A 24,885-nucleotide genomic window follows, 5' to 3' on the forward strand; every position below is an offset into this window, starting at 1 on the left:
ATTAAATGTGTAAATTGCGCTGGGTAGCATTGACATTTTCACAATATTAATTCTTCCAATCCATGAGCATGGAATATTTTTCCATCTCTTTGTGTCTTCCTCAGTTTCTTTCAGAAGTGTTCTGTAGTTTTTACAGTATAGATCCTTTACCTCTTTGGTTAGGTTTATTCCTAGGTATCTTATGCTTTTGGGTGCAATTGTAAATGGGATTGACCCCTTAATTTCTCTTTCTTCAGTCTCATTGTTAGTGTATAGAAATGCCACTGACTTCTGGGCATTGATTTTGTATCCTGCCACACTGCCAAATTGCTGTATGAGTTCTAGCAATCTTGGGGTGGAGGCTTTTGGGTTTTCTATGTACAGTATTATGTCATCTGCAAAGAGGAAGAGTTTGACTTCTTCAGTCTCTTCCACAAATGGTGCTGGGAAAATTGGAAAGCCACGTGCAGAAGAATGAAACTAGACCACTCTCTTGCACCATACACAAAGATAAACTCAAAATGGATGGAAGATCTAAATGTGAGACGAGAATCCATCAAAATCCTAGAGGAGAACACAGGCAACACACTTTTTGAACTTGGCCACAGCAACTTCTTACAAGATACATCTGTGAAGGCAAGGAGAAAAAAAGCAAAAATAAACTACTGGGACTTAATCAAGATAAAAAGCTTCTTCACGGGAACCCTGGGTGGCGCAGCGGTTTAGCGCCTGCCTTTGGCCCAGGGCGCAATCCTGGAGACTCGGGATCGAATCCCACATCGGGCTCCCAGTGCATGGAGCCTGCTTCTCCCTCTGCCTGTGTCTCTGCCTCTCTCTCTCTCTCTCTGTGACTATCATAAACAAATAAAAATTTAAAAAAATATATCCCCTTAAAAAAAAAAAGCTTCTTCAGAGTAAAAGAAACAGCCAACAAAACTAAAAGACAACCTACAGAATGGGAGAAGATATTTGCAAATGACATATAAGATAAAGGGCTAGTATCCAAGATCTATAAAGAATTTGTTAAAATCGACAGCAAAGAATCAAACAAACCAATCGTAAAATGGGCAAAAGACATGAACAGAAATTTTACCGAAGAAGATATACACATGGCCAACAAGCACATGAGAAAATAATCCACATCACTGGCCATCAGGGAAATACAAATCAAAACCATAATGAGATACCACCTCACACCAGTGAGAATGGGGAAAATCAACAAGGCAGGAAACCACAAATGTTGGAGAGGATGTGGAGAAAGGGGAACCCTCTTGCACTGTTGGTGGGAATGTGAACTGGTGCAGCCACTCTGGAAAACTGTGTGGAGGTTCCTCAAAGAGTTAAAAATAGATCTGCCCTACGACCCAGCAATTGCACTGCTGGGGATTTACCCCAAAGATACAGATGCAGTGAAACAGCAGGACACCTGCACCCCGATGTTTATAGCAGCAATGTCCACAATAGCCAAACTGTGGAAGGAGCCTCGGTGTCCATCGAAAGATGAATGGATAAAGAAGATGTGGTCTATGTATACAATGGAATATTCCTCAGCCTTTAGAAATGACAAATACCCACCATTTGCTTCAATGTGGATGGAACTGGAGGGTATTATGCTGAGTGAAGTAAGTGAATTGGAGAAGGACAAACATTATATGTTCTCATTCATTTGGGGAATATAAAAAATAGTGAAAGGGAATAAAGGGGAAAGGAGAAAAAATGAGTGGGAAATATCAGAAAGGGAGACAGAACATGAGAGACTTCTAACTCTGGGAAACGAACAAGGGGTAGTGGAAAGGGAGGTGGGCGTGGGGTTGGGGTGACTGGGTGATGGGGGCACTTGATGGGATGAGCACTGGGTGTTATTTTATATGTTGGCAAATTGAACTCCAATAAGAAAATACGCAAAAATAAATAAAGAGAGAGAGAGAGAATTGACTGCTTACATTAGCAACCCAGAAGTCAATGGTCGTTCAGGGAGGAGGCATTTGGGTTGGAGTGGTGATGGAAAAAAGATGTTATTTAAAGTAATTCAAGAGAGAATAAAAGGAGAAAAACTGAAGACAGCTGGAATAACAAAACTTTTGAGGAGTGTGATTATAAAGAGGAGGAAAGATGAGCAGGAGCTGAAAATAGAATCCAGGAGTTTTTATTTGTTTCATTGGATTTGTGTGCTTTTTCTTATTCTTCCTATTTTTTGAAGTGGGTTGGAAACAGCTTTGCAATGGACTAATCAACATGATTTAACAGAACAGGGAAAATTGATGGTGCAGAATAATTAAAGGTGACATTAAAATGACATCGTTGCCTGGGTCAGAGGTGGGAGGACCCTGGGTGCCACTGGAACAGGTGGCCTTAGACTGGGTGAATCTGTAGTGAGGAAAAGTGACAGAATATAGGGGCACCCATGGGGTCGAGGAGGCTGGTGGGAGCGATCATGGAAGCTTGTGGAAGATTTCTTCCATTGCCTTCTTACAGAAACGTGTTCTTCAGGTTTTCGGAGGATCATGGCTGCCATGCTACCCTTCTTGTACAGTCCTGCAGGACCAGCGACATCATGCGAGCATTGTCTTCTGGGTTGGGCTGCCAGACATGTTACTGTTTCATGACTCCATCCCTGGTCCCAAGACTAACTGGATGCCTCTTCTTAATCTCTTTCTCTCTCATTTCTCATTGTGGTCTTGTGAGTTTCACTGCCATTTGCCAGCTGCCCACAGCCAAGCCACACAACTTTATCACTTCCTTAAAAGCACTTCTGCATGCCATCAAGTGACTTGCAGAGTCTGTAGGTTTTTGCTCAACATATTGGAAGGATCTGGATGATGGACAATTCGGGCCATGACTGTGATATCTGGCACTGATCTCAATGTATAAGCAAGTGCCCACTCTGAAAAAGTTGGTCTTCTAGAAAAGGGAACTTCTCAGGAGACCCCTTATCTTCAATTATATGGAAATAAGTGCCAAACACCCACAGTTTTAGGGAAGAATCCAGGTGTACAAAGAACCCTTAACTAGATATCCAGAGGTCTGGATTCCAGTTACTGCTTTCACAGACAAGCTGCGTTATCTTTGAAAAGTGAATTAGGTCCTCTGGATTTCAGTCGCCTCATCTATAAAAATGAGAGTGTGGACTAAATGATCTTTAATATCTCTTCCAGTTTTAGAATTTAATTCATACCCAAGTTCAGAGTAAAAGCAATAAGGCTAATGATACAATAAGAGTAGTGACCTTCTTCTAAGAATTTGGCAAAAATAACTCTTAACCAAATAAAAATGCTAAGAAAAAAAAAGCCATATTCTTGGAACCAAAGAAAGGAAGAAGTTAGATATGTTGTTTTGAAACTAAGTAAAGTTAAATGAGAGCTTTTTGTGAAAAATTCTACTAATCTTTAGAAGTTACTAGAGCTAGCAAAACCATAAAAACACCCAATGACTCACAGAAGTTGATATTACGCTTTCTATCATTAAACCATAAAGAATTTATTTAAGGGATTCCTGGGTAGCTCAGTGGTTGAGTGTCTGCCTTTGACTCAGGTCATGATCACAGGGTCCTGGGATGTGAGTCCCACATCTGGCTCCCCACAGGGAGCCTACTTCTCCCACTGCCTATGTCTCTGCCTCTCTGTGTCTCTCATGAATAAATAAATAAATAAATAAAATATTTTTTTAAAAGTTATTTAAAATGTAATAGAAATCACAGGTATTTCTAATTTCTGAGAAAATTCTATGTTTTGCATATGGAAAAGGCCTGATTAAAATGTAATATTTGCTTGAATATTTTTTAATATCTCCCCAAGATGTTTTTATTCTTTTTTATTTTTATTTATTTATTCATGAGAGACACAGCGAGAAAGGGAGAAAGGCAGAGACACAGGCAGAGGGAGAAGCAGGCTCCATGCAGGGAGCCCGACATGGGACTCGATCCCGGGTCTCCAGGATCACACCCTGGGCTGCAGGCGAAACCACTGTGCCACTGGGGCTGCCCTCCAATATGTTTTTAAATTTTCTCATTACTTATTAAAAGAATCTCCCTAAATTGACAAGAGAATAGGCTTAGTAAACTTTGGATCCAGCACAGGTTTCTGTTATTTAATATAAATTTTCAACTTCTTAATTTCACTGCGTACCAACCTTAACTCACCATGAATAATTTCTCTAACATTTTTTTTTACTTTCAAATAATGCTTTTTTTTTTTTTTTTGAAGATGTTGTTTTTGACCAAGTTAGGCATGATTTATGTGGCTTGCACTGTTTAAGTCACAAATGTTTTCTTTGACCAAGTTGAATACAAATTAGGCTTACACTGCTTAAGGTAGAACTGCCTGTCTTGAGGAAAATTTTAAAAATGATTTAAAAGACCTATAATAACATTGACCTTAAAGGTCATCCTTTGTGTATGAAGAGGACACTAGCAAATTTCTGTCAGTGATGCTGAGGATTGAAAATAGATTTTATCATATCAGTAATTTTTTACAATATTTTTCTGTTGAATTCCCCTTATCACCAGTGTCACAAGTTTGTAAAATGACTCACCAGGTTTATAGGTATAAACTAGAAACAGAATGAAACCAGTGGGCCCTCGTGGATATAATCTTGGCCTCATTAACATCATTCTATCAGCAGCTAAACTAATGGGTCACATTAAAATAAGAAAAAATGCAATAATTGTCAGAAAAAGATGGATTTTAGACAATAAATACATTCTCTTTGGCTCCAACGTGAAATATTACACCTGACTCCCTTCAGGATTTCCTAGGAAAGGAAGAAATTTGCTGCCAGAGCAAAGAATAAGAGTCAGGCACCAGCTCATACTTTACCCAAGGTCACCTTCACTCCCGCAAGATCCTAGGGAACAGTTTGAGCCTCTCATAATCCAATCTAAATTAAATGTAGAGATAGCCTTACAACTTTCCTTTCTGCCCATGTTCTGGGCCTTGTACTGAATTTCCTTATAAAATTAAGTTGGATTCCCCACTCGAATAAGAGAGACTTGAAAAGGAAAGAAGAGAAAAAAAAGAAGAGGACCAAATAGTTGAGTATAACCCTGGCAATGTTAGAAAGCTCTTAGAGGGTATTATAATTTTTATTTATTTATTTTTTTTTTATGATAGTCACACAGAGAGAGAGAAAGGCAGAGACACAGGCAAAGGGAGGCTCCATGCACCGGAAGCCCAACGTGGGATTCGATCCCGGATCTCCAGGATCGCGCCCTGGGCCAAAGGCAGGTGCCAAACCACTGCGCCACCCAGGGATCCCCTTAGAGGGTATTATAAAGCAAACAACCCTGTATTTACATAGGAGTAGAAAGTGATAGCAAGAGGTTGTTCTGTAACTAATATCCACATGGCCATTTATATCATATAAAGTGTTTTGTGCATGTTCTCTTAAAGCTCATTTGCTCTTCATAAATCATTGAGGTCTTCTCACTCCTGCCTTTGATGAGCTGGACTATATTTGATTTTTTTTTTAAGATTTTATTTATTTATTCATGAGAGACACAGAGAGAGGCAGAAACATAGGCAGAGAGAGAAGCAGGCTCCCTATGGGGAGCCTGATGGAGGACTCAATCCCAGGACCCCAGGATCACACCCTGAGCCAAAGGCAGACACTCAAACACTGAGCCACCCAGGTACCCTTGTATTTGATATTTTGACTAGTAAGGGCCTTTATTTGTTTGCTAGAGCTGCCATAACAAAATATCGCAGATTGGGTGGCTTAACCAACAGAAACTTATTTTCTTACAGTTCTCAAGGCTGAAAGTCCAAGATGAAGGTATCAGCAGGTTTGGTTTCTTCGAAGCCCTTCTCCTGGGCTTACAGGTGGCCACATTCCAGCTGTATCCTCACTTTGTTTTTCTGTTTCCACTCATCTTTGGTGTCTCTTTGCCCATATGTCCTGTTCTTGTAGGAACACCAGTCAGGTTGGATTGAGGTCCACCCTAAGGGCTTCATTTTATTTATTTATTTATTTATTTATTTATTTATTTATTTATATTTATTTGAGTTCAATTTGCCAACATATAGCATAACACCCAGTGCTCATCCCATCGAGTGCCCCCGTCAGTGCCCGTCACCCAGTCACCCCCACCCCCGCCCACCTCTCTTTCGACCACCGCTTCTTCGTTTCCCAGAATTAAGAGTCTCATGTTCTGTCTCCCTCTCTGATATTTCCCACTCATTTTCTCTCTTTTAACTTACCTCTTGAAAGGCCCTATCTTCAAACACATTCACATTTTTGAGGTGCTGGAGGTTAAGACTGCAAGATAGGAATTTTGGGGAACACAATCATCCCATAATAGAGGTAGAGACCAATAAAAAGGCTTTTGCATGTCACTGCATTCCCTATCATATGAAGTTGCCTGAACAATATTTTAGCCACTACTCCCTTTTGGTCTTCTGCCTGAGGATGGGAAAGAGGAATTATCTAAATCATACTAGGCTAAGGAGTTTAGCTGACTTTGCCTTCTTATGAGAGGAGATAGATAACAGAAGGGGGAAAACTTCAGCCAGCTTCTGTCAAGAATTTCCACACTTCTGCTCTACCAAACGGGAAGGAGTACTCTAACCCTGTACTGTACAATTGAAATACAATGAAAACTAATATATGAAATTTAAAATTTTCTAGTATCACATTACAAAATGCTAAAAAGAGAGAGATGAAACTGAGTCTAATATACCTTATTTAACCAAATATATCAAAGTAGTATCATCCTAACATGTAATTGATTTGTGAAATTATAAATGAGATATCTTTATTCTTATTTTATGCCAAGCCTTCAAAATTCAGTCTGTATTTCCCTTTTTTTTAGCTCCTTTCAATTTATACTAGCCACATTTCAAGTTCTCAGTAGCTACATGTGGCTAATAGCTACTGTGTTGGACAGTACAGTCCTAACATTTTAATACGTTTCCTGGGGCAGATGTTGTCTTGAGTAGTGAAATTTAATTAGAAGCCCTTTCCAATCCAATTACACCTCCACTTATGAAATATTGCAGTGCCTTTCTTTGTTTCCCTTGGACTAGCTGAGTGAAAATTCTCTCCAGAACATCTAAGAAAATATACCTATCACAAAGATCCTAACCAGTCCCCAAGCAGGTGATTTGTGTATGTTATTCATTGACCTATAGAACTAATATGCATATGTCTTTCAGAAAAGGATTCAGTGGTAATGGGGAAAGTGACCTTGGCATAATCAGTTGCCCTTATATATCACCTGAAAAGAAAATTCTGTCACGTGGCTGGTCAAGGGTCCCAGCCCCTTTGGAGATCTTCCTGAGGATCCTACTTACCACGTAGATCCATATTTTTAGGCAGACCCACAGAAACCATTCCTCTAGTATCCAAGTCACATTCTTTAGACCACTGAGAACACTTGTAATTCATGAGTCTTTGACTCTGCCACAGAAAGCTGATAATTTTACCAATTTGATCACTGTAGAAAAGACAGAGGACATCAAAATTTAACTCCAATGTGTCTGGTCTTGCCTGATGCTTAAATACTAATACCTCTGACTAATTAATCTTGACTATGGTTTAAATCAGTCAATAGAGGGATGTCTGGGTGGCTCAGAGGTTGAGCATCTGCCTTCGGCTCAGGACGTGATCCCAGGATTCTGGGATTGAGTTCCACGTCAGGTTCCCTCCGTAGGGAGCCTGATTCTCTGCCTATGTCTCTGCCTCTCTCTCTCTCTCTGTGTCTCTCATGAATAAATAAATAAAATCTTAAAAATAAATAAATAAATCAGTCAATAGATAATATTTATTGAACAATTGCAGGTGGCTAGTTTAAGGTGAAAGCAAAATAACACATGGTCCCTATTCTTAAAGAATCTAATAGGACCTAGAAGAATCAGGACTTTGTTCACATAGATCAAATAGGGTAATTAATAGAAGGTCAGCGAAGAGATAGATCATCAAGAGACAGAGTCAACAGATAAGGCTTCAGGGAGAAGGGAAGACTTTTTCTTGATCTCAGGATGATCAGGATGATCCCAGGAGAAGAAAAAGTACACAGAATTGAGAAAGAGTACTGCTGGTATGAGAAAATTGGCTCTACCAAGGCAAGTATTTCTGATTCGAGAGGAATGGTGATGAAGCTGGGTGGATAACATGTGGCCCATGTGAGTAGGATCTTTAAAACTTGGCATATTTAGGTTTGGTGCAATAGACATCGATCACAATAGATTATTACACAGATAGGATTTAACATGAGCAAAGTGGTATTTCAAGATTATTTAAGTCCTGGTTGACAAATGAAGAAAGAACTGATTAAAAGCAGGAAAAAGGATTAAGAGGCTGTTGTAATGATTGAAAAAGTGTGATGACAAAAGCCTGAACATGCAATATAATAAAAAGAATAGATAAAAGGAAGAGATGACAAGAATTATTTAAAAATATGCTGTCTAGGGTCTGAGAAGCCAGAGGAGAGCCTCAAACAAGGAAATGATGTGCTCTTTAGGAAGCCCAGATGGTAGGTGATTGCAAATACATATGTAAAAAAGTTGGAGCTGGAGATTAGGACTTGGGCAATGTTCAGATCGGATAGCTAAACTGAGTTTATCTAACCATCAGGAAAAAGAAATACATAAATATCCTAGGGAATCTAATCAGTTCAGGAGACTCAACGGTGAGGGGCATTTTTGTCATGTGTGATTTGAAAAGAGAAATAACCAAGGTTCAGCCTAAAAATCATCCATCTCTACCCCAGACAACCTCACATTTGCCTCCAAAGATTCAAGATCTGCACAAGTCAGAATCACTGGAGGACCTACCCTCTCTGACTAATACCTAGTGACAGTTGTAAAGGATGAGGGAAATGGAAGCTGACCCCATGTTTCATCAACAGTTTTCATCAGAGGGGAAGTGAGACAGTACAACATTTGGAGGAGTATATGATTCATTGCAAATGAGAAAGGGGTCCTGACGTCTGTTGTAAATTATGCCCACCCAAGACTAAACCCCTCTCTTTCCTCCTTCAACTTTTCTGCTTAACCTCATCAAGTTGCCTCTGGAAAGAAAAGAATGTTTCTTTTTTTAGTTGGGCACAAAATTTAAGTTGCCTGTGATAAATCAGGTGAAGAATGGTTCCAACATACTACCTGATTCTGAGGAGGGCCATGATGATGATATTCTAGAAAGACGTTCCAAACCTGCCCACACAAAGATGCCCACATGTCAAAGAAGTGAAATGGCCTCGAGGGCTTCTTCAAGCACTACTGAAATCCAGGAGCTAGAGAACAGACTTGGGAGCATGGGACAAATAATTAAAAAAAACAAATCCAAGTAACAGGCAAACAGCAGGGATAGTTGTCTGACAGGGACATTCACGTGGGCAAAGTATGATGTTCCATGAACCTGACAGCTAGATATAGTATGTCCAAACAAGTGATGTTGAGGAGGTCTGACAGGATAACAGGGACTCTGGCTGCTGTGCTGGGGTTCATGCATAGTGCTTTGTGTACTGGAGGAATTCAAGGGGGAGATAACACCCAAATGACAGGGCATGGGGAGGAGAGAAGAAGGGATTGAGGAGTATGGGAACAAGACACAAGGCCACTCCCTAACACCGAGGAACAGCAGGGGTTTGGTCTTAGGCCAACAAATCCCTTGACTCACTTACTGGAAATGAGTATGAAGGGGCACCGTTTATTTGACTAATGGACTAATTTATTGATCAAGATTAATGTCTAAAAGAATATGATAAAGAAATCAGTCCCCTAAACATTTTATTAACTATCCAGTCTCCTTCCATGAATCTTTTTCTTAAAAAAAAAAAAAAATCGTATCTATTTAGCTTTACCACTCTTAATTTTGACTACATTTTCAAGAAGCCATTCCTCTGACTAAATTATTCCAAATGGTCTCCAGAAAAGGAAGACAGGTTTTTGGCTAAGTACCAGACTGGATGTCTCCATTAGGTGGGAGCAAACCATTTTCATTTGTGTTAGCCATTTTAAGTACAAATTTTTGTTTCTCTTGCAGAAAGTTCTGTCTTATTAGGGCAGTGTAGCTCCAGTGCAGATGAAACAAAAACTATTAATAGATTATGTATATATAATAAAGCTGAAGTAGAAAACAGAAGTGTTCCAAAAAGAGAAGTATAAAGTGGAAGGGAGAGAAGAAGGCAAAATATTCTGTCTTCCAAGTTAGGTGACAACTGTATTTGGACATATTTCAAAGCAATATAAAATTTCGATGGTGCTCTTAACTACCTGTATTTGGGTTGGGTTTTTGGTTTTTTTTTGGTCTATTTTATCCTGCCAATCAATGAAAGAAGAAAGGATGCATTAAATTAAATGAAATTTTTAAAACTCTGTCTTTGCTCAGAACCAGCTCCTCCAAAATCCCTGTTTGCCGTGAATAAAACCCAGACTTCAGTGACTTTGCTGTGGGTGGAGGAGGGAGTGGCTGATTTCTTTGAAGTCTTCTGTCAACAAGTTGGCTCTAGTCAAGAAACAAAACTCCAGGTACTGTACATTTTTATTCTCTTTGTCTGAGTTCATTTTGGTTAAGGCTAATTATCTGAGTAAATCGAAGTATTTTATTTGTTTAAACTACAGAAAATGGAAAGTGTTCATTTGCACTTTTGTGTTTCATTAACAGAAATTAACAATAGGCTTACAGCAAGCCTTAAATATAAGAACCAATCTGCCAAATTGCAAAGTTTAGTTTCATCTTTGCATTTATCTTTTGTCCCTAACCCCTAGTCACCCCGGGTCATACTGAGAACTGAAATGGATTCATTTTTCCTATTGCCATTAAATCGATCAAAGGGATAGACACTGCCATATAAAATACAGTTTAACAAATATGAACTGATTGCCAGTTATGTGAAAGGCACTATGTGTGATACAAATGGCAGAATCAATACTTGGCTTTAACATTTTTTTCGTGCAGTTATAGATATTACATCAGTCTAGAAATAATTAAAGTAAAATGCAAGTGCCATAGAGAGATCCATTCTACTAAGAGAATTTAAAGAAGGGACTATTTCTAGTCAGTAAGGAGGACAATTTTGCTTGAGAAAATGAAGGCTGAGAGAAATGATTGTTAAAGCTTTAGAATCGTAAATAGCAGATAAAATTACTGCTGAGTTATTCACCAGGTCAAACTGAAGGAAAGGAAAGAGATGAACCAGTAGCTCCAAATGTAACAAAGCCACCAGAATAAAATATTTTTCAGCCAGACATGGAAGGAAAAGGTCAAGTTTGTGAGGGATGTCACAAAATCCAGTGTACAGACTAATTCTATGAACATGAATAATTGATGCTTTTTAATAATGCAGTTCATAAGATTGAAAAGAAGAAAGGATTTCTGGGAGTTGGAATCTTTTCATACGAGTGTTAAGATAATTTGCTTTGATTTCTTTCCCCTTTTGATATTTTCTTGTACAAACTTATCTCTTTTTGATCTATACTGAGCAGCTTATCTTTTTTTTTTCTATTCTAAGAATGCTTTATGGAAATAACTGCTTTGCCAGTAGCGGATTTTCTTCTCTGCAGCTATAGTAATGTCTTCCCCTAAGAAAACAATGGTTATGCAGCTACTTACTACAATGAGAGTCTTGCTAGCAAAAGTCTTTCCTTAGAACCATTCTTTTATAGAACAGTAAAAGAGGTGGAATTGGAAATAAGTGCTGATGTCTCTCTTTTATTTAGGCAGGAGTGTTTCACATCCCTGTTTTGAAAAAGAATGTTATGCTGGCTCATCTTTTTATATTGTACTGTGGTACTTGTCACTGGTCTAACCATTAGCCCATCAAACTAACAATCTGTTCAGCTCAAGAATAGTTTAATATTAAATGCTTTTGAGAACACAAAGTCGCTGTGCCTTTGGTGGATGCTGTTTAAAAGCTAAGAAAGCAGGGCACCTGGGTGGCTCAGTGGTTGAGCGTCTGCCTTTGGCTCAGGTGGTGATCCCGTGGTCCTGGGGTTGAGTCCCACATTGGTTCCCTGTGGGGAGCATGCTTCTCCCTCTGCCTATGTCTCTGCCTCCCTCTCTGTGTCTCTCATGAATAAATAAATAAAAATAAAATCTTTTTTTAAAAAAAGCTGAGAAAGCAGACAAAGGGGGTAGTGTCCTTAATATACAAAGAGCAATTACAAATAGAAAAAACAATAAAGACCAAGAACCCAAAGCAAATATTTCATAGAAAATAAACTCAAAGATTCTTAACCATATGAAAAGATAATCAAGCTCACTAGCAGTGAAAGAAATGCCAAATAAATCTACAATGAGGTGCAATTTCCACTAATAATATTGGAAAAACTCTAAGAGTTTACAAATATATTGGATTGGAAGGAGTGTAGGGGAGAACAGGTGTTGTCACACATTGATGGCAGCAGGATAATATGGAAAATTATAGAAGACAATTTGTCAGGGTGCCTGGGTGGATCAGTTTGTTAAGTGTCTGCCTTTGGCTCAGGTCATAATCTTGGGCCCCTGGGATCTAGCCCCCGCTTCTGGCTCCCTACTAGGTAAGGAATTTGCTTCTCCCTTTCCCTCTGTCATGCACACTTGTGCTCTCTCTCTCTCTCTCTCTCTCTAAAATAAATAAATAAAATCTTTAAAAAATGAAAAATAAAAAAGAAGACAATTTGTCAATAGCTTTCTAAATGAAAAACATAAAACTTTTGGACTCATCATTCAACTGCTGGGAATATGAATACCCATATATAAGTGTACATTCATGTGCATGCACACACACACTGGTTTTGTGTATGAATATGTATGTGTAGGGGATCCCTGGGTGGCTCAGCGGTTTGGCGCCTGCCTTTGGCCCAGGGCATGATCCTGGAGTCCCGGGATCGAGTCCCACATCTGGCTCCCTTCATGGAGCCTGCTTCTCCCTCTGCCTGTGTCTCTGCCTCTCTCTCTCTCAGTCTGTGTCTCTCATGAATAAATAAATAAAATATATTAAAAAAAGAATATGTATGTGTATATATGCATCACATATAAATATATTAAGCGAGAGTGTGTCCATATATGTTTGTTCCCATGACCTAAAATTATGTTCACTGTAGCATTGTTTGTAATAGCAAGAAATCAGAGACAACTGAAACATTCCTCAGTAGGAGACTGGTTTAATAAAGTATGACCTTTCAGTGAATGTCTACACAGCACTTAGGAATAAATCAGCTTCTCTGTGCTGATGTGAAAAGAGCACCAAAATACACTAATAACCAGGTAAAATATAAGTAGCATGATGTGTAAACCACGTTATCACTTAGGTTTTGTTTAGTTGTATCTAATGTTTTTACATCCATAAAATATAGATGGGAAGGGGAAAAAAATCCCTAATAACCACAGCTCCTTCCATAGAAGAGAACTGGATACATAGAAGGCAGGAAAAGAAGGAAATGTTTTTCACTGTTATCCTTCTGCATCTTTTAAATGTTTTCCTCTGCTTGTATATTACCCACTCAGCTCTGAAAAAGACTAAAAAAAAAAACAAATAGATGAAGATGATATAACATCCATCTTATGTTCTGCATCTCCAGGAACCGATCTCTGTTTCTTCTCATGTTGTGACCATCTCCAGCCTTCTTCCTGCCACTGCCTACAACTGTAGTGTCACCAGCTTCAGCCACGACAGCCCCAGTGTCCCCACATTCATAGCTGTCTCAACAATGGGTAATTACTTGAGTTCGTGGGATCTGGTGTCTTTGGAAAATTTATCTTTCCAGGTTTTCCTCCCATTTTCTTTTCAAATATATGTACTTTATCCTTTTAATAAAACCATGTTCCACTGAAGCAGTCCAGGCTTCGGAGTCAGGGAGCCCTTCACTGCACTTACTATCTATGTGATTTAGGGAACCATATTTATTGTGTCTGAACCTCTGTGTTTTCATCTGTAAAACTGGAATCGCAATATACGTACCTTGTTGAGCTGTTCTGAAGCATAGAAATGAAGTGTATAAAGCCTTAGCACACGCTGGTGAGCGCTAACTGCTACCATCAGACCCACGGTCCTCATCTGCTTCTCCAGCAGTGACCACAGTGTCCTGATGGACTTGGGCTCATCTGTTGTCACCCTGACCCTTAGCCATCACTGATCAACCAATGACAGTACTAAATTCCTGAGTTAAAGCAGTAAAGTTTCCTATTAAGGCAAACTACAAGTGGGGAAATTTGCAATTAATGAAAGGTCTAGAATAATGGTGCTTCTTTTTTCTTCTTCTAAGTTATATTATATGTGTTACTCCCCCATTTGTTGGGGTCTGACTCTGCAATCTGAGACCCTCCATGAAGTCACCTGTAATATAACTACTCCCAGTGTCACATGATCCCTTTACTGGGTGTATTTTCATTTCTGGCATAGTCATCATGTATTTAGCCACTCTATTCAGTGATAACTAGACTGGCCTTTTGTTTGTTTTCTGTTTTAAATTTTTATTTTTCCAGAAAATAGGACAAAAATGGACCTGAAAAGTGTATTAGTGGTCTCTCACCTCTATGTCCTTGTACATCATCCTAAGTATCCTTTCCTGCTCACTGTTCCTTGTCATTACTAGAGCAACCCACTGAAACAGGTGATATTATTCAGCTTATTTACAAGTGAGGAAAATGAGGCCCAGAGAGACAGACAAAATAGCTTCTCCAAATGGCAGTCAGTAGTCAAATGAACTTGAAAAAGATCTGACCATGAGTCTAATGTTCTTTCTGTTCAATTACTCTGCTGGTGAACAGGAGTCGTGCTGGCCCAAATAGGCCGTGGCAAATACAGAAAGTCTTAGAGACTGAATGTACAGGCCAGTTCTGTGATTTTATGATCACTGCAGAGGATGGTATCATGATGCCTTTTTCTGGTCCGTCTCTGGTTAGGAGTTTTACAAAAACATTTGACATGTATTCCCTCTTTTAATACTTCGCTCTTCCATGTAGGGTGATGAACTGCACAATGTGCAGGTGCCGTAGCAGTCCTCATATCAAGCACCTGGAAGGGACGCAGTCCCTCATCTTAAGGGCCCCACAACTTACTAATAGGTTTGATCTCTTGAGTTGTGCAGATGGAAAACCTCTCAACATATGGTTACAGATCATCAGAATGCCTGCTGCTAGCGACGTGTTAAGTGCTGCGGCAGATGGTAGCTCGCTAATGCCTTTTTCATACACGTTATTAGTTGTGAGCGAAATATACAGTTGTGCTTTCTGACTTTAAAGTCAGAGGCGTAAAATGAAAACCAGACACTCTAAACTTCTGGAAATATTAAACAGTAATAATACATGATGATGACTTCTAGATTTTTTTAAATTTTCAAATGAATTTAAACTATGGTACAGGCATTATTCATAGTTTATAGTTTTCCTTTATAAGAACATTCTGAATGTAAGCCTTTGATGGATTCATTGTGCCAAGCACCTGAACACCATTTGTCAGTCTACTTTACTAGGTTATATTTGACCAGGAGGAGGTCATTGTCGGCTTGGAGGAACATCATTGTTGCTGTTATTGTCATCATTACAAGTTCAGTGCTGTTGAAAATCAATGGAAAATGATGAGCGGTTCTGTTAATTTCATGTAATGAAAATGCATGGTTTTTCTCTTTAGTTACAGAAATGAACCCCAATGTGGTAGTCATCTCAGTGCTGGCCATCCTCAGCACACTGTTAATTGGACTGCTGCTCGTGACCCTTATCATTCTTAGGAAAAAACATCTGCAGATGGCAAGGTAAATTTGGTTGCTCTTTTACCCAAGGGCTTTAAAATATATTAATTTATCCTACATGTCTGCTTTTGCAGACCTAAATTGTTTAGCAGTAAGTTCAATTTCAGTTTCCAGTGTCTGTTCTGTGTGTTTTCTAAGTAGACTTTTAAATATTATTTGAGGAAACACCGCCACTGAAATGACCATGCAGAGGATTGTTTACACTGATTCAGACAGCTTACTTTCAATCTTGTCGTTTTAGGAAACCCATACAAAGGGATCCATTAATGCAATGGATTATTTCAAACAGATTTTGGAGTAAAATAAAGATCTCTGGCTACTCAGTATGATTAATAAAAGGAGTGAATATAAGAGACCACAGGAAAGAAAAAAAATCCCTCTCTTCATCAGTTCTGCCAAAGCTGTTTTATCAGAAGACATTTGTAGGGTTTATGATTAGGTCCATTTGAGGTCCCCTATTAGTTTTGTTCCTACTACTCAGAGTTCAGGCAGTTCTCATTTTTCTTGCAGCTAGAAGAGACTTCTGATTTATGATTTTAGTGATTCCCTATTCCTTTGACCACTGATGCATTTCTTATCAAAGCACTTTCTCAAGTACTTTCCGTGGTCCCCCATATTATCAGAACAATCCATCAATTCTCTTAAAAACTGTTGCTTAGTCGAGTACTACTGGGCTTGGGAAATTTGATTCAAATTTATTTTTACTCAGCGTTAGCCTGCTGAACTGTCAATCAACATCCTTCTTCTTTCTCAGAGCTCTACCTGTTCAGAAATAAATTTATCCATCCAATAATGATCTAATTAGTGTCTTAGATGGCACAATTAAGTAAAAATTAGACATCCAAGCTGTCCACTAGGAACTTAGAATGTAGCTGGAGATATATACAGAAATGAATATATTTAAAGGTATAAGCTGGCCTGCCCCAGAAAGGAGATAAAAGTAGTAATCTATGAATATAGAGAAATTAGTTCTGAATATGAAAATCAAGCTTTTTGAATGTTGGCATTTAAACAAACCTTAGAAGTATAGGGAAGAAGATGGCCAGAGTAGAGAGCTGTAAAATTACACTCCTTGGGATCAAATCCTAATTTACAATCTATGTAACCTTGTGCAGTTCACTGAAACTTCATTCATTCATTTAATAAATATTAATGCACACCTGCTGTGGGTCAGACCCTTCCAGATGGTTGGGATACGACAGTACATAAAACCGACAATAATTTCTGCCTTCATGGAGCTCATAGTCTAGTGGAGGAGATAGACAATAAATAACACTGATAAAAGTAAAAAGATCACTTGGTATGTTAGCAGACAGTAAGAGAAAAACAACAGAGCAGAGTAAGGGAAATTAGCAGTACAGGTATGGAAATTAGCAATACAGGTATGTGGAGTATAGACAGGAGCTCTGAGAGGTGCATAGGTCTCACTGAAAGGATGATATTTGGGAAAATATTTGAAGAATATGAGGAGAGTTAGCTACGTGTTTTCTGGTGGAAGGGTATGCCCAGTAGAGGGAAGAGCCAGTGTAAAGGCCCTGAGGTAGGAACATGTTCAAACAGTAACAGGAAGGTTAGTGCAGCTAAAGCAGAGGAAATGAAGGCAGGAATAGCAGGAGATGATGTCAGATCACACAGAGGTTTGTAAGCCCTAATAAAGACTTTTGCTTTTATTCTGAGTCAAGCCATTGCAGAACTTGGGGCAGAAGAGACGACTTACATTAGAAAACAGTCTGTGTTTAGGCAAAGCAGGCATATTGACGGCGGCAGCCATTACAGGAAGCAAGAGATGGTAACGGTTTAGTCTAGGGTCATGCAATAAAGGTAGGGAGAAATGATCAGATTCTGGATATATTTTTTAAATAGAGGCATTTGCTAAGGGGATTTGTTAACAGATTGCATGTGAAATGAAAATGAAGAAGGCTTAAAAGTAACTCCAAGATTTTTGGTTCTAGCAACCGAAAGGATGGAGTTGCCATTAACAGAAATAGGAAATTGCAGATGAGGATTTCAGAACTGGGGGTGGGGGGTGGGGTGGGGGGGGGAGCAGGGAATGTCAAGACTTTGGTCTTGGAAATGTTAAGTTTAAGATGACTGCAAGTGTAGGTGTGGAGTAGGCAACTGAACGTGAAAGTCTGGTATTCAGGAGCAAAGTCTGAGTTGAAGATCTAAATTTGGGAGTTATTAGCATATAAGTGCTATTAAAGCTACAGACTGGATGAAATTCTCCATCACTGGAGGGAGAACATGTAAATGAGGGAAGAAGACCCTGGATTAAGCACCAGGACAATCTAATATTGAGATTTTCAGGGAGGAAAAAAAAAGTTAAGAGCAAAGGAGACTGGCCGGAGGCATCCGGTGGAGCTCAAGAAAAACTAAGAGTATATAGCCTGGAAGCAAGAGAAAGAATGTATATCAAGAAGAAATGAGAATAGCCCCTGCATTAGTGGATGGTTAGGAGCAATAATGCTGTAATTGGGAAGCATGCAACAAATGTTAACTTTAATAGTAATCGTGGACGGGGTGGTAGTAGGTGTGGTAATGGAAATCATGCATTTATGAGGGTACTATTATTACAGGAGCGTTCTTTGTGGTGCATACAGCAAGATACTCAGAAGTGGTTCTACTTCAGCCAGCTGGCCATCAGAGCAGAGATTCTTAACATTTTTTGTGCTGTGATCCTTTCTGGCATTCTGAATAAGCCTGTGGCGCTCTTCCAAGAATAATATTTTCTTTCTAAGTGCATAAAATGAAATACATAGGATTAAAAAGAAATTGCTTATATTAAAATATAGTTATCAGAGTACTTAAAAAGCAAATTCATTACATGCTTTTTTATTAACATGTTAGATAATATGTAGTAGGGTGTCTAATAACTCAAAATTTCATCAGACTGATAAATGTGAACAATATTTCCATATCTGCAGCAGGTCCATTACAGAATAACATCTGCAGTTTCCATGGTTAGCAATCTCGCAAGTACTGATGATATTATTGTGGCTTGTTGCCTACTTTAATAATTAAAGGAATTGCTAAATTTCAGTTAGAGGTTGTGAAAACAAGATGTGCTTTCCCCCCAGTATGTTCATGGAGTCCTAAATTCTATCCTCGAACCCCAGAATAAGAACCCTTGAATTACAGGGCAAAGTAAATCTTATATATGGGAAATTGACAGAGAAAAATTGATGATGGGTAGTGTATACACAGCATGATATAGCAATATATTAGCATAATTTTCAAAGAAGAAAACTGTTTTTAGAACATTATAAAAAAGGCACCTGGGTGACACAGTGGGTTAGGGCTCTGCCTTCAGTGCAAAGTCGTCCTAAGACTCTCTCTCCCTCCACCTCTCTGCCCTGCGTGCTCTCTCGCTCATGCTCTCTCTCTAAAATAAATAAATAAATAAATAAATAAATAAATAAATAAATAAATAAATATTTAAAGAACACTGTAATGAGAACAGGCAGATAGCTAAAGTGATTAGCAGATGTGCCAATAGTGGCAAAATCTCTGCTTCAATTCTGAGGAAGTCAATCAATTTCATATTGGGGGAAGGAAATGAGATGCATGCGCCCCAGTGAGCTGTGTTGTTTATCTGTGATGTTAGGCAAAGGGGAAGAAAGCCTGAGAAGATGTTTAGCTTTGTCCTCCACTTCTGGGGAAAAAAAATTAACAATATTTTCTACTGGAAGCTTAATTAGCAACCTTTTGTGTAAGAGGCACTGCATAAGCCAATCTGTTTCAATATGTATCACTCTTTTTACTCTCGTTTCAAGTGATAAATCACATGGGCATCCCAACATGAGGGGAATATGTGGGGGGGGGAAATAATCCAACTTGATCCATCATCATTTTAGAGAGGAAATCAAAATGCTTTAAGAACCACCCCACAAAGAATGTGTGCTAAAAACAGAAAATCCTCAGTCTAGGAGGCTTTGTAAAAAATATTACATCCCAAGTAGTTCAAAGATTTGTGTTAGGATCATGAGTGCCCTTTGGAAAAGATTGTAAACCAAATCCTCTTGGCCTCAACTAACTTGATTAGGGCATGTGCAACCTTATGAAAAAATTTTTATCTTTCTATTTTGCATTGAACATGAAAGAACAACACATGGAACTTATATTAGCTTCTTAAAAAAAATTTAATGCTATGATGATAAGCCAGTAAAAGCTTTCTTTTATGTCAAGGTCAAAGAGTGCTCTGTCAAGCAGTAACCTTGATTTTGTGGTTCCTATCAAACAGGGAATGCGGAGCAGGAACTTTTGTCAATTTTGCATCTTTGGAGAGGGATGGAAAACTTCCATACAACTGGTGAGCATTACCTTGGAACAAGCCTCTAGATAGGTTAACTATTCTGTGTGTGCTCCTAACTTTATTTTACTATCTTTTGAGGATAAACGGTTTTGTCTGATTCTCCTTTCACAATTTCGGTGATAGCAGACTTTCAAGGGTTAGATTTTCTTCCCTGAATGTATTAGTATATATAGGTTTACGATAGTTATGAAGTAGAGAAATCTCTTAGTCTGCTGAGAATACGAGTCATTGCTTCTGTTCAAAATCACATAGACATATACAGCCCCAGGCTCTCAGCTCTAACACTTACAGGTAAATAAGTATCAAAGCCAGTAAAGTCCCATAGGGAAAACCTGCCTATTTTTCCCCCATGCTTGAGTATTAAGGACCTAGAGGGAGGAAGTATTTGGAGGATTAAGAAAGCATTGTCAGGAGATTAAATTGCTTGACATTATACCTTAACAATGATACATGAGAATTACCAGTCCTATCCACTGCAATGGATACCCAACAAAACGGCTAATGAAATAACCGTTTAATATAAAGCCAGCACTGCTTACATGGTCCGGTTGGTTTCTTTTGCAAGCCACCATGCAAAGCACATTTACTTAAACGTATACATTTCATGTTAATCTTTGGCAAGTAAGTGATCTCTTTTTTCCCCTTGTTTTCCTAACTCCCCCAAATGGTGATCTTAAAGAAATAGATATGTGAGACTAGAAACTTTATGGAATCAATGAGGGAGGGAGGGCTTTAAATGGAATATAAATTCTGCTTAAGTGGGCATCTAGCAGTGGAAAGTCTAGTTGACCTAGGATTCTTTTTAACAAGACAATATATTGTACTATTTTTTAATTTTAGCCTGAATGGGATTTTGCTATTAAACTATAACTAATTCAACTGTGAAGAAAGAGAACCCATAAACCCTCAATGGTAAAAAGTTAGTACACATTTCTAGGTGTGTTCAAATATATTAATACCCTTGCCAAGATGAAGAGACTGATTCACTGATCCTTGTATCTTGTCTGGCTCACCTTTTCAAAAGGCCCAGTCACAAAGCAGGGGAAAACAGCCCATCAAGGAACTGATCCAATACTTGGGACTCAGGATGGCTATGCATTGACTAACTACACAGTCACAATTGATAGAATATGGGAGACCAGCTATAGGAGAGCTAAAGCAAAAGAAAATTCACTTCAGGACCTTTCTAGAAAATCTAGAAAATTCTGCTCCCGCTCTTGGCAAAGGCAGTTTTGCCAGCCCCAGCATTTTCTGGATGACAGAGCAGATATCTCATGGGAATTTATAGTATCTAAAGTGACAAGGTAATAGCATTCCTCCCCCTCTCCCCCCAACTATCAGAATAGCCATAGGTGCAGCCACAGGACATTTTAAAATCTACATTAACGAATCTTCTATGTGACATGTGGTATGAATACCTGAAATTGGATACTCAAACCATGCTTTTTTTTTTTTTAATGATAGTCACACACACACACACACAGAGAGAGAGAGAGAGAGAGAGAGAGAGAGAGGCAGAGACATAGGCAGAGGGAGAAGCAGGCTCCATGCACCGGGAGCCCGACGTGGGATTCGATCCCGGGTCTCCAGGATCGCGCCCTGGGCCAAAGGCAGGCACTAAACCGCTGCGCCACCCAGGGATCCCCAAACCATGCTTTTTAAATCAACAGACTGAACTAGAAGTAAAGAACAACAAAATAAGTTTGTTCCCACTCATCTCAGTATTAGTCAGATTATGGACCAGGCAGTTTCATGAGCTACTTGTCTTGAACAAATGATACCTGAGCATCTTACCATAGCTCTGTTTCTAGGGTTATTTTTCTGCAATGATGTATTAATTAACACTAAAAATAATATAGAATGTCACACCTAAGAGTGAAATTTTATAAGAATGTGTCCCAGAAGCTTGAGGTCTTTACCAGAATCCGTATAGGCACAAATTGACCGTTGGTTGATATTTCCTCACACAAGCTGCTGTTAGCGATCAAATGATGTTATACTGGTTCCTTAAAATAGTTTAAGCGTGGAAAGGGTAATAATATCCAAGAATAAGACTGGAGATAACTAATGAGGCATTTAAGAGCCTCGTTTAACTGAATGTAAAATGTAATCACCTAATAGCAGACTAATTGACACAAAATAAGTTGAAAGAAATATATCTGATTACAATACGGATGCGTGTGAAGAAAACTGGTGTTGGCAATATGATAGCACTTAAACCCTCACGTTTCAATTTCACAGAATGGAATAATATTTAGTTGTAATTAAGATGCTTGTCATTTTAATTGATCCCAGTAGGTAATTTACTGATATCTGTTCACAGTTTATGTTACTAACTCTTGCCACTTTTTCATCTTTACATCTGTTATATCTATTAATGCTCACAGGCGTAGGAGTATATTTGCTTTCTTAACCCTGCTACCCTCATGTCTTTGGACTGATTATCTTTTGGCATTTTATATTAATCCTTGGTAAGTGATTTTTTTTTTACTCTTTACCTAACACAAAGTCTATAAAGTTAGCTCTCCAGAAGTAAAACCAAAAGGAAAAATTCTTTTTAATTATTTGATATGTTTGGGCAACATCTAAAATTATTTATCATGTATTGAAATGGATTACAGTAGTTAATGGTACCAAGATGCTAACTAACTATAATGTTTTTCCAATTAAAATTTTCTTCTTGGGTTGTTCTTGGCAAGCTTTTCTTGCACTTATTACTAGTCATTTGTTTCTTCATTCAGTCAATGCATTGGCTTCTCATCTTTGTAAATGATGCTTCCTATTTTCCTTATCATCTCCATCCATTAGAGAGCTCCACGTTTCCAAAAAGGAAGAAATGCATTAAGGTAGAGAAGCCCATAATACTGTACTCTGTGTTTGGGGTCTTAGTGTTTTCATAGTAATGCTAATTCAATGAATATTGAACAACTGACTATTTGCAAGCCTCTTTGTATAATTATCTTACTTAATTGTCCCCACAACTCTACAGGAAGTATCATCAGCCCCATCTTAGAGACATAGAAATAGAGGTTTAATAAGACTATCTTAACAACATACTACTATATAGAAAATCCGAATTCTGACCCCAGGTATCTCTGAAACCTATTATCTTCTGCAAAAAGCAGCTTCCTTTAAATTCTTATTTTCTTAACTTTTAAATCATTTTAATTATCAAATCTCAAAAAGTATCCTTTTCAGTCTGTTTAAAAGCTAATAACAATAATCTTGAAATCTGAGACTAACAAATCTAGGAGGACTATTTCCTTTCCTGAGGTGCAGGAAAAAAGGCAGTGGTTTCCTAACCAAAAACAAAAATCATTGTCCCGAGTATCCACAGTGTTTAGGTACTAAATTATGTACAGATGGATCCAGATATATGGACAACTTTAGAAGGACTCAGAAAAAAAATCAATAAAAATAGTTCATGAATTGGAAAAATGACTCATGGGTGGGGAGAATGGGGGAAGAGTGAAAGATGAGATGCAATCTGTAGTTATTTATTCAAAAGAGAGTTGATCAAATGTTCTTTAGCTCCTCCAAGGACAGAATAAATATCTGGCAAAGTTAGGATTTAAAATTACAAAAAAGGACTTTCTCACGTAGAGTTTGTTAATACCAGAATTTGTGGGGCTTTTTTTTTTTTTTTTTTTTAGAGAGATACTAGAGGAAAACTGTTGCAATATGGGATGTGTTAAATAATGAAGTCAGAAATGGGTCCTGGATGATGAGGACCCATTTGCTGTTATTCGAAGTTGGTTTTAGTAACATTTTTGGGTATAAGGCTTCATCATAGTCAACACAATATTTAAAGCATTTGACATCAGACAGTACTCAGGAGTGAGTAGTGCATATAAATTCTGTCTTGATCTTCAAAATATGCATCACTTTTCATTCAACATCTACTAATCATTCTGAAGTAGTCTACCTATCATCAAAATACTTGTAGCCAATACCCTTCAAGTACTCACCACAGATTTCAAACAAAAGAAAGATGCATTTGGAATCATATTAATTTTGCTACTTAATTCTGACTTTCCCACAGTTTTGTTTTTAAGCTTCTATCAGGCCTGTGCTTTTTTGCATGTCTTTCTTAATAGGTCCTCCTGATGAACACATCTTCAAATTCCAATAACCTTTTCAGGGTCTGCTATAGTACTGATCAAATAGCATGAGACCCAAGTTAGGGAGAAAAAAAAAACCTTCAGTAGTGTGTTTGGTTGGTTGGTTGGTTGTTGTTTGTTTGTTTGTTTTAAAAAAAAAAAAAACCTTCAGTCATCTTTAGAAGAATGGTCTTGAGACTATAAATGGTTATCTCCAGGTAAGAAGAGAAGGCAAAACATAGAGCACCAGGCTATCACTTTCAGTAAACCATACGCTTATCAACCAATGAAAATAGACTGAACATAAACTCTGTTTTCAGCCTTCAGCTTGTGCTATGTCAGATATAAAAGAAGTAAAATATATGATCAGCTAGCCTGGTACTTACAAAGCCACCAGGATTCCCTACTGTTCACTGCTTTTCTCTTCATCTAGTAACTTGTGCATATTTCCACCTACTTTCATTTGCTAGATAGCCATTTTTAATCCTCCTCCAGTTGTGTTTATCTTCCTATATCACCTAATCTGTTAGGAACCACTAGAAATAACAGAGCCACCCGTCCTACCTTTTTCCTCATGCATGGCCTGGTTCTTCTCTAAACTGCCAACTTCATGGGACTATATGTTCCTGTTAATTGTCAAATCCTCTTGAAGAGTGGTTTGTGTGGCAATCAAGAGACTCTTTCTCTCTCATAGTGTTGCTCGAATCTCTTCCCAGGTGGTAGCAAAACCAAAACAGAGCACCAGTGCCCAAGTGGCTTAGTCTCAAGATGGTACTTTGCCAGGATTTCTGGCTACAGTCATCTCAAATCATGTTTCCTATTCAGAGAA

The 24,885-nt window shown here is 38.4% G+C and overlaps 1 protein-coding gene across 2 annotated transcripts in view; it reads left to right on the forward strand.

Annotated features, from left to right (window-relative positions):
- The window catches only part of PTPRO (protein tyrosine phosphatase receptor type O), a 239,848-nt gene that overhangs the window by 179,454 nt on the left and 35,509 nt on the right, over positions 1-24,885 (forward strand). Inside the window, exons 13-17 of one of the 2 annotated variants that reach the window (XM_041736849.1) lie at positions 10,303-10,442; positions 13,476-13,608; positions 15,527-15,647; positions 19,885-19,953; positions 22,344-22,427. In XM_041736849.1, the coding sequence (XP_041592783.1) occupies positions 10,303-10,442; positions 13,476-13,608; positions 15,527-15,647; positions 19,885-19,953; positions 22,344-22,427 (547 nt within the window). The remainder of the gene's footprint in view (positions 1-10,302; positions 10,443-13,475; positions 13,609-15,526; positions 15,648-19,884; positions 19,954-22,343; positions 22,428-24,885) is intronic. The other variant, XM_041736848.1, reaches the window with a different exon arrangement.

This window comes from Vulpes lagopus, chromosome 21 (assembly GCF_018345385.1).
Source record: "Vulpes lagopus strain Blue_001 chromosome 21, ASM1834538v1, whole genome shotgun sequence".
In the NCBI taxonomy this organism is placed as follows: domain Eukaryota; kingdom Metazoa; phylum Chordata; class Mammalia; order Carnivora; family Canidae; genus Vulpes; species Vulpes lagopus.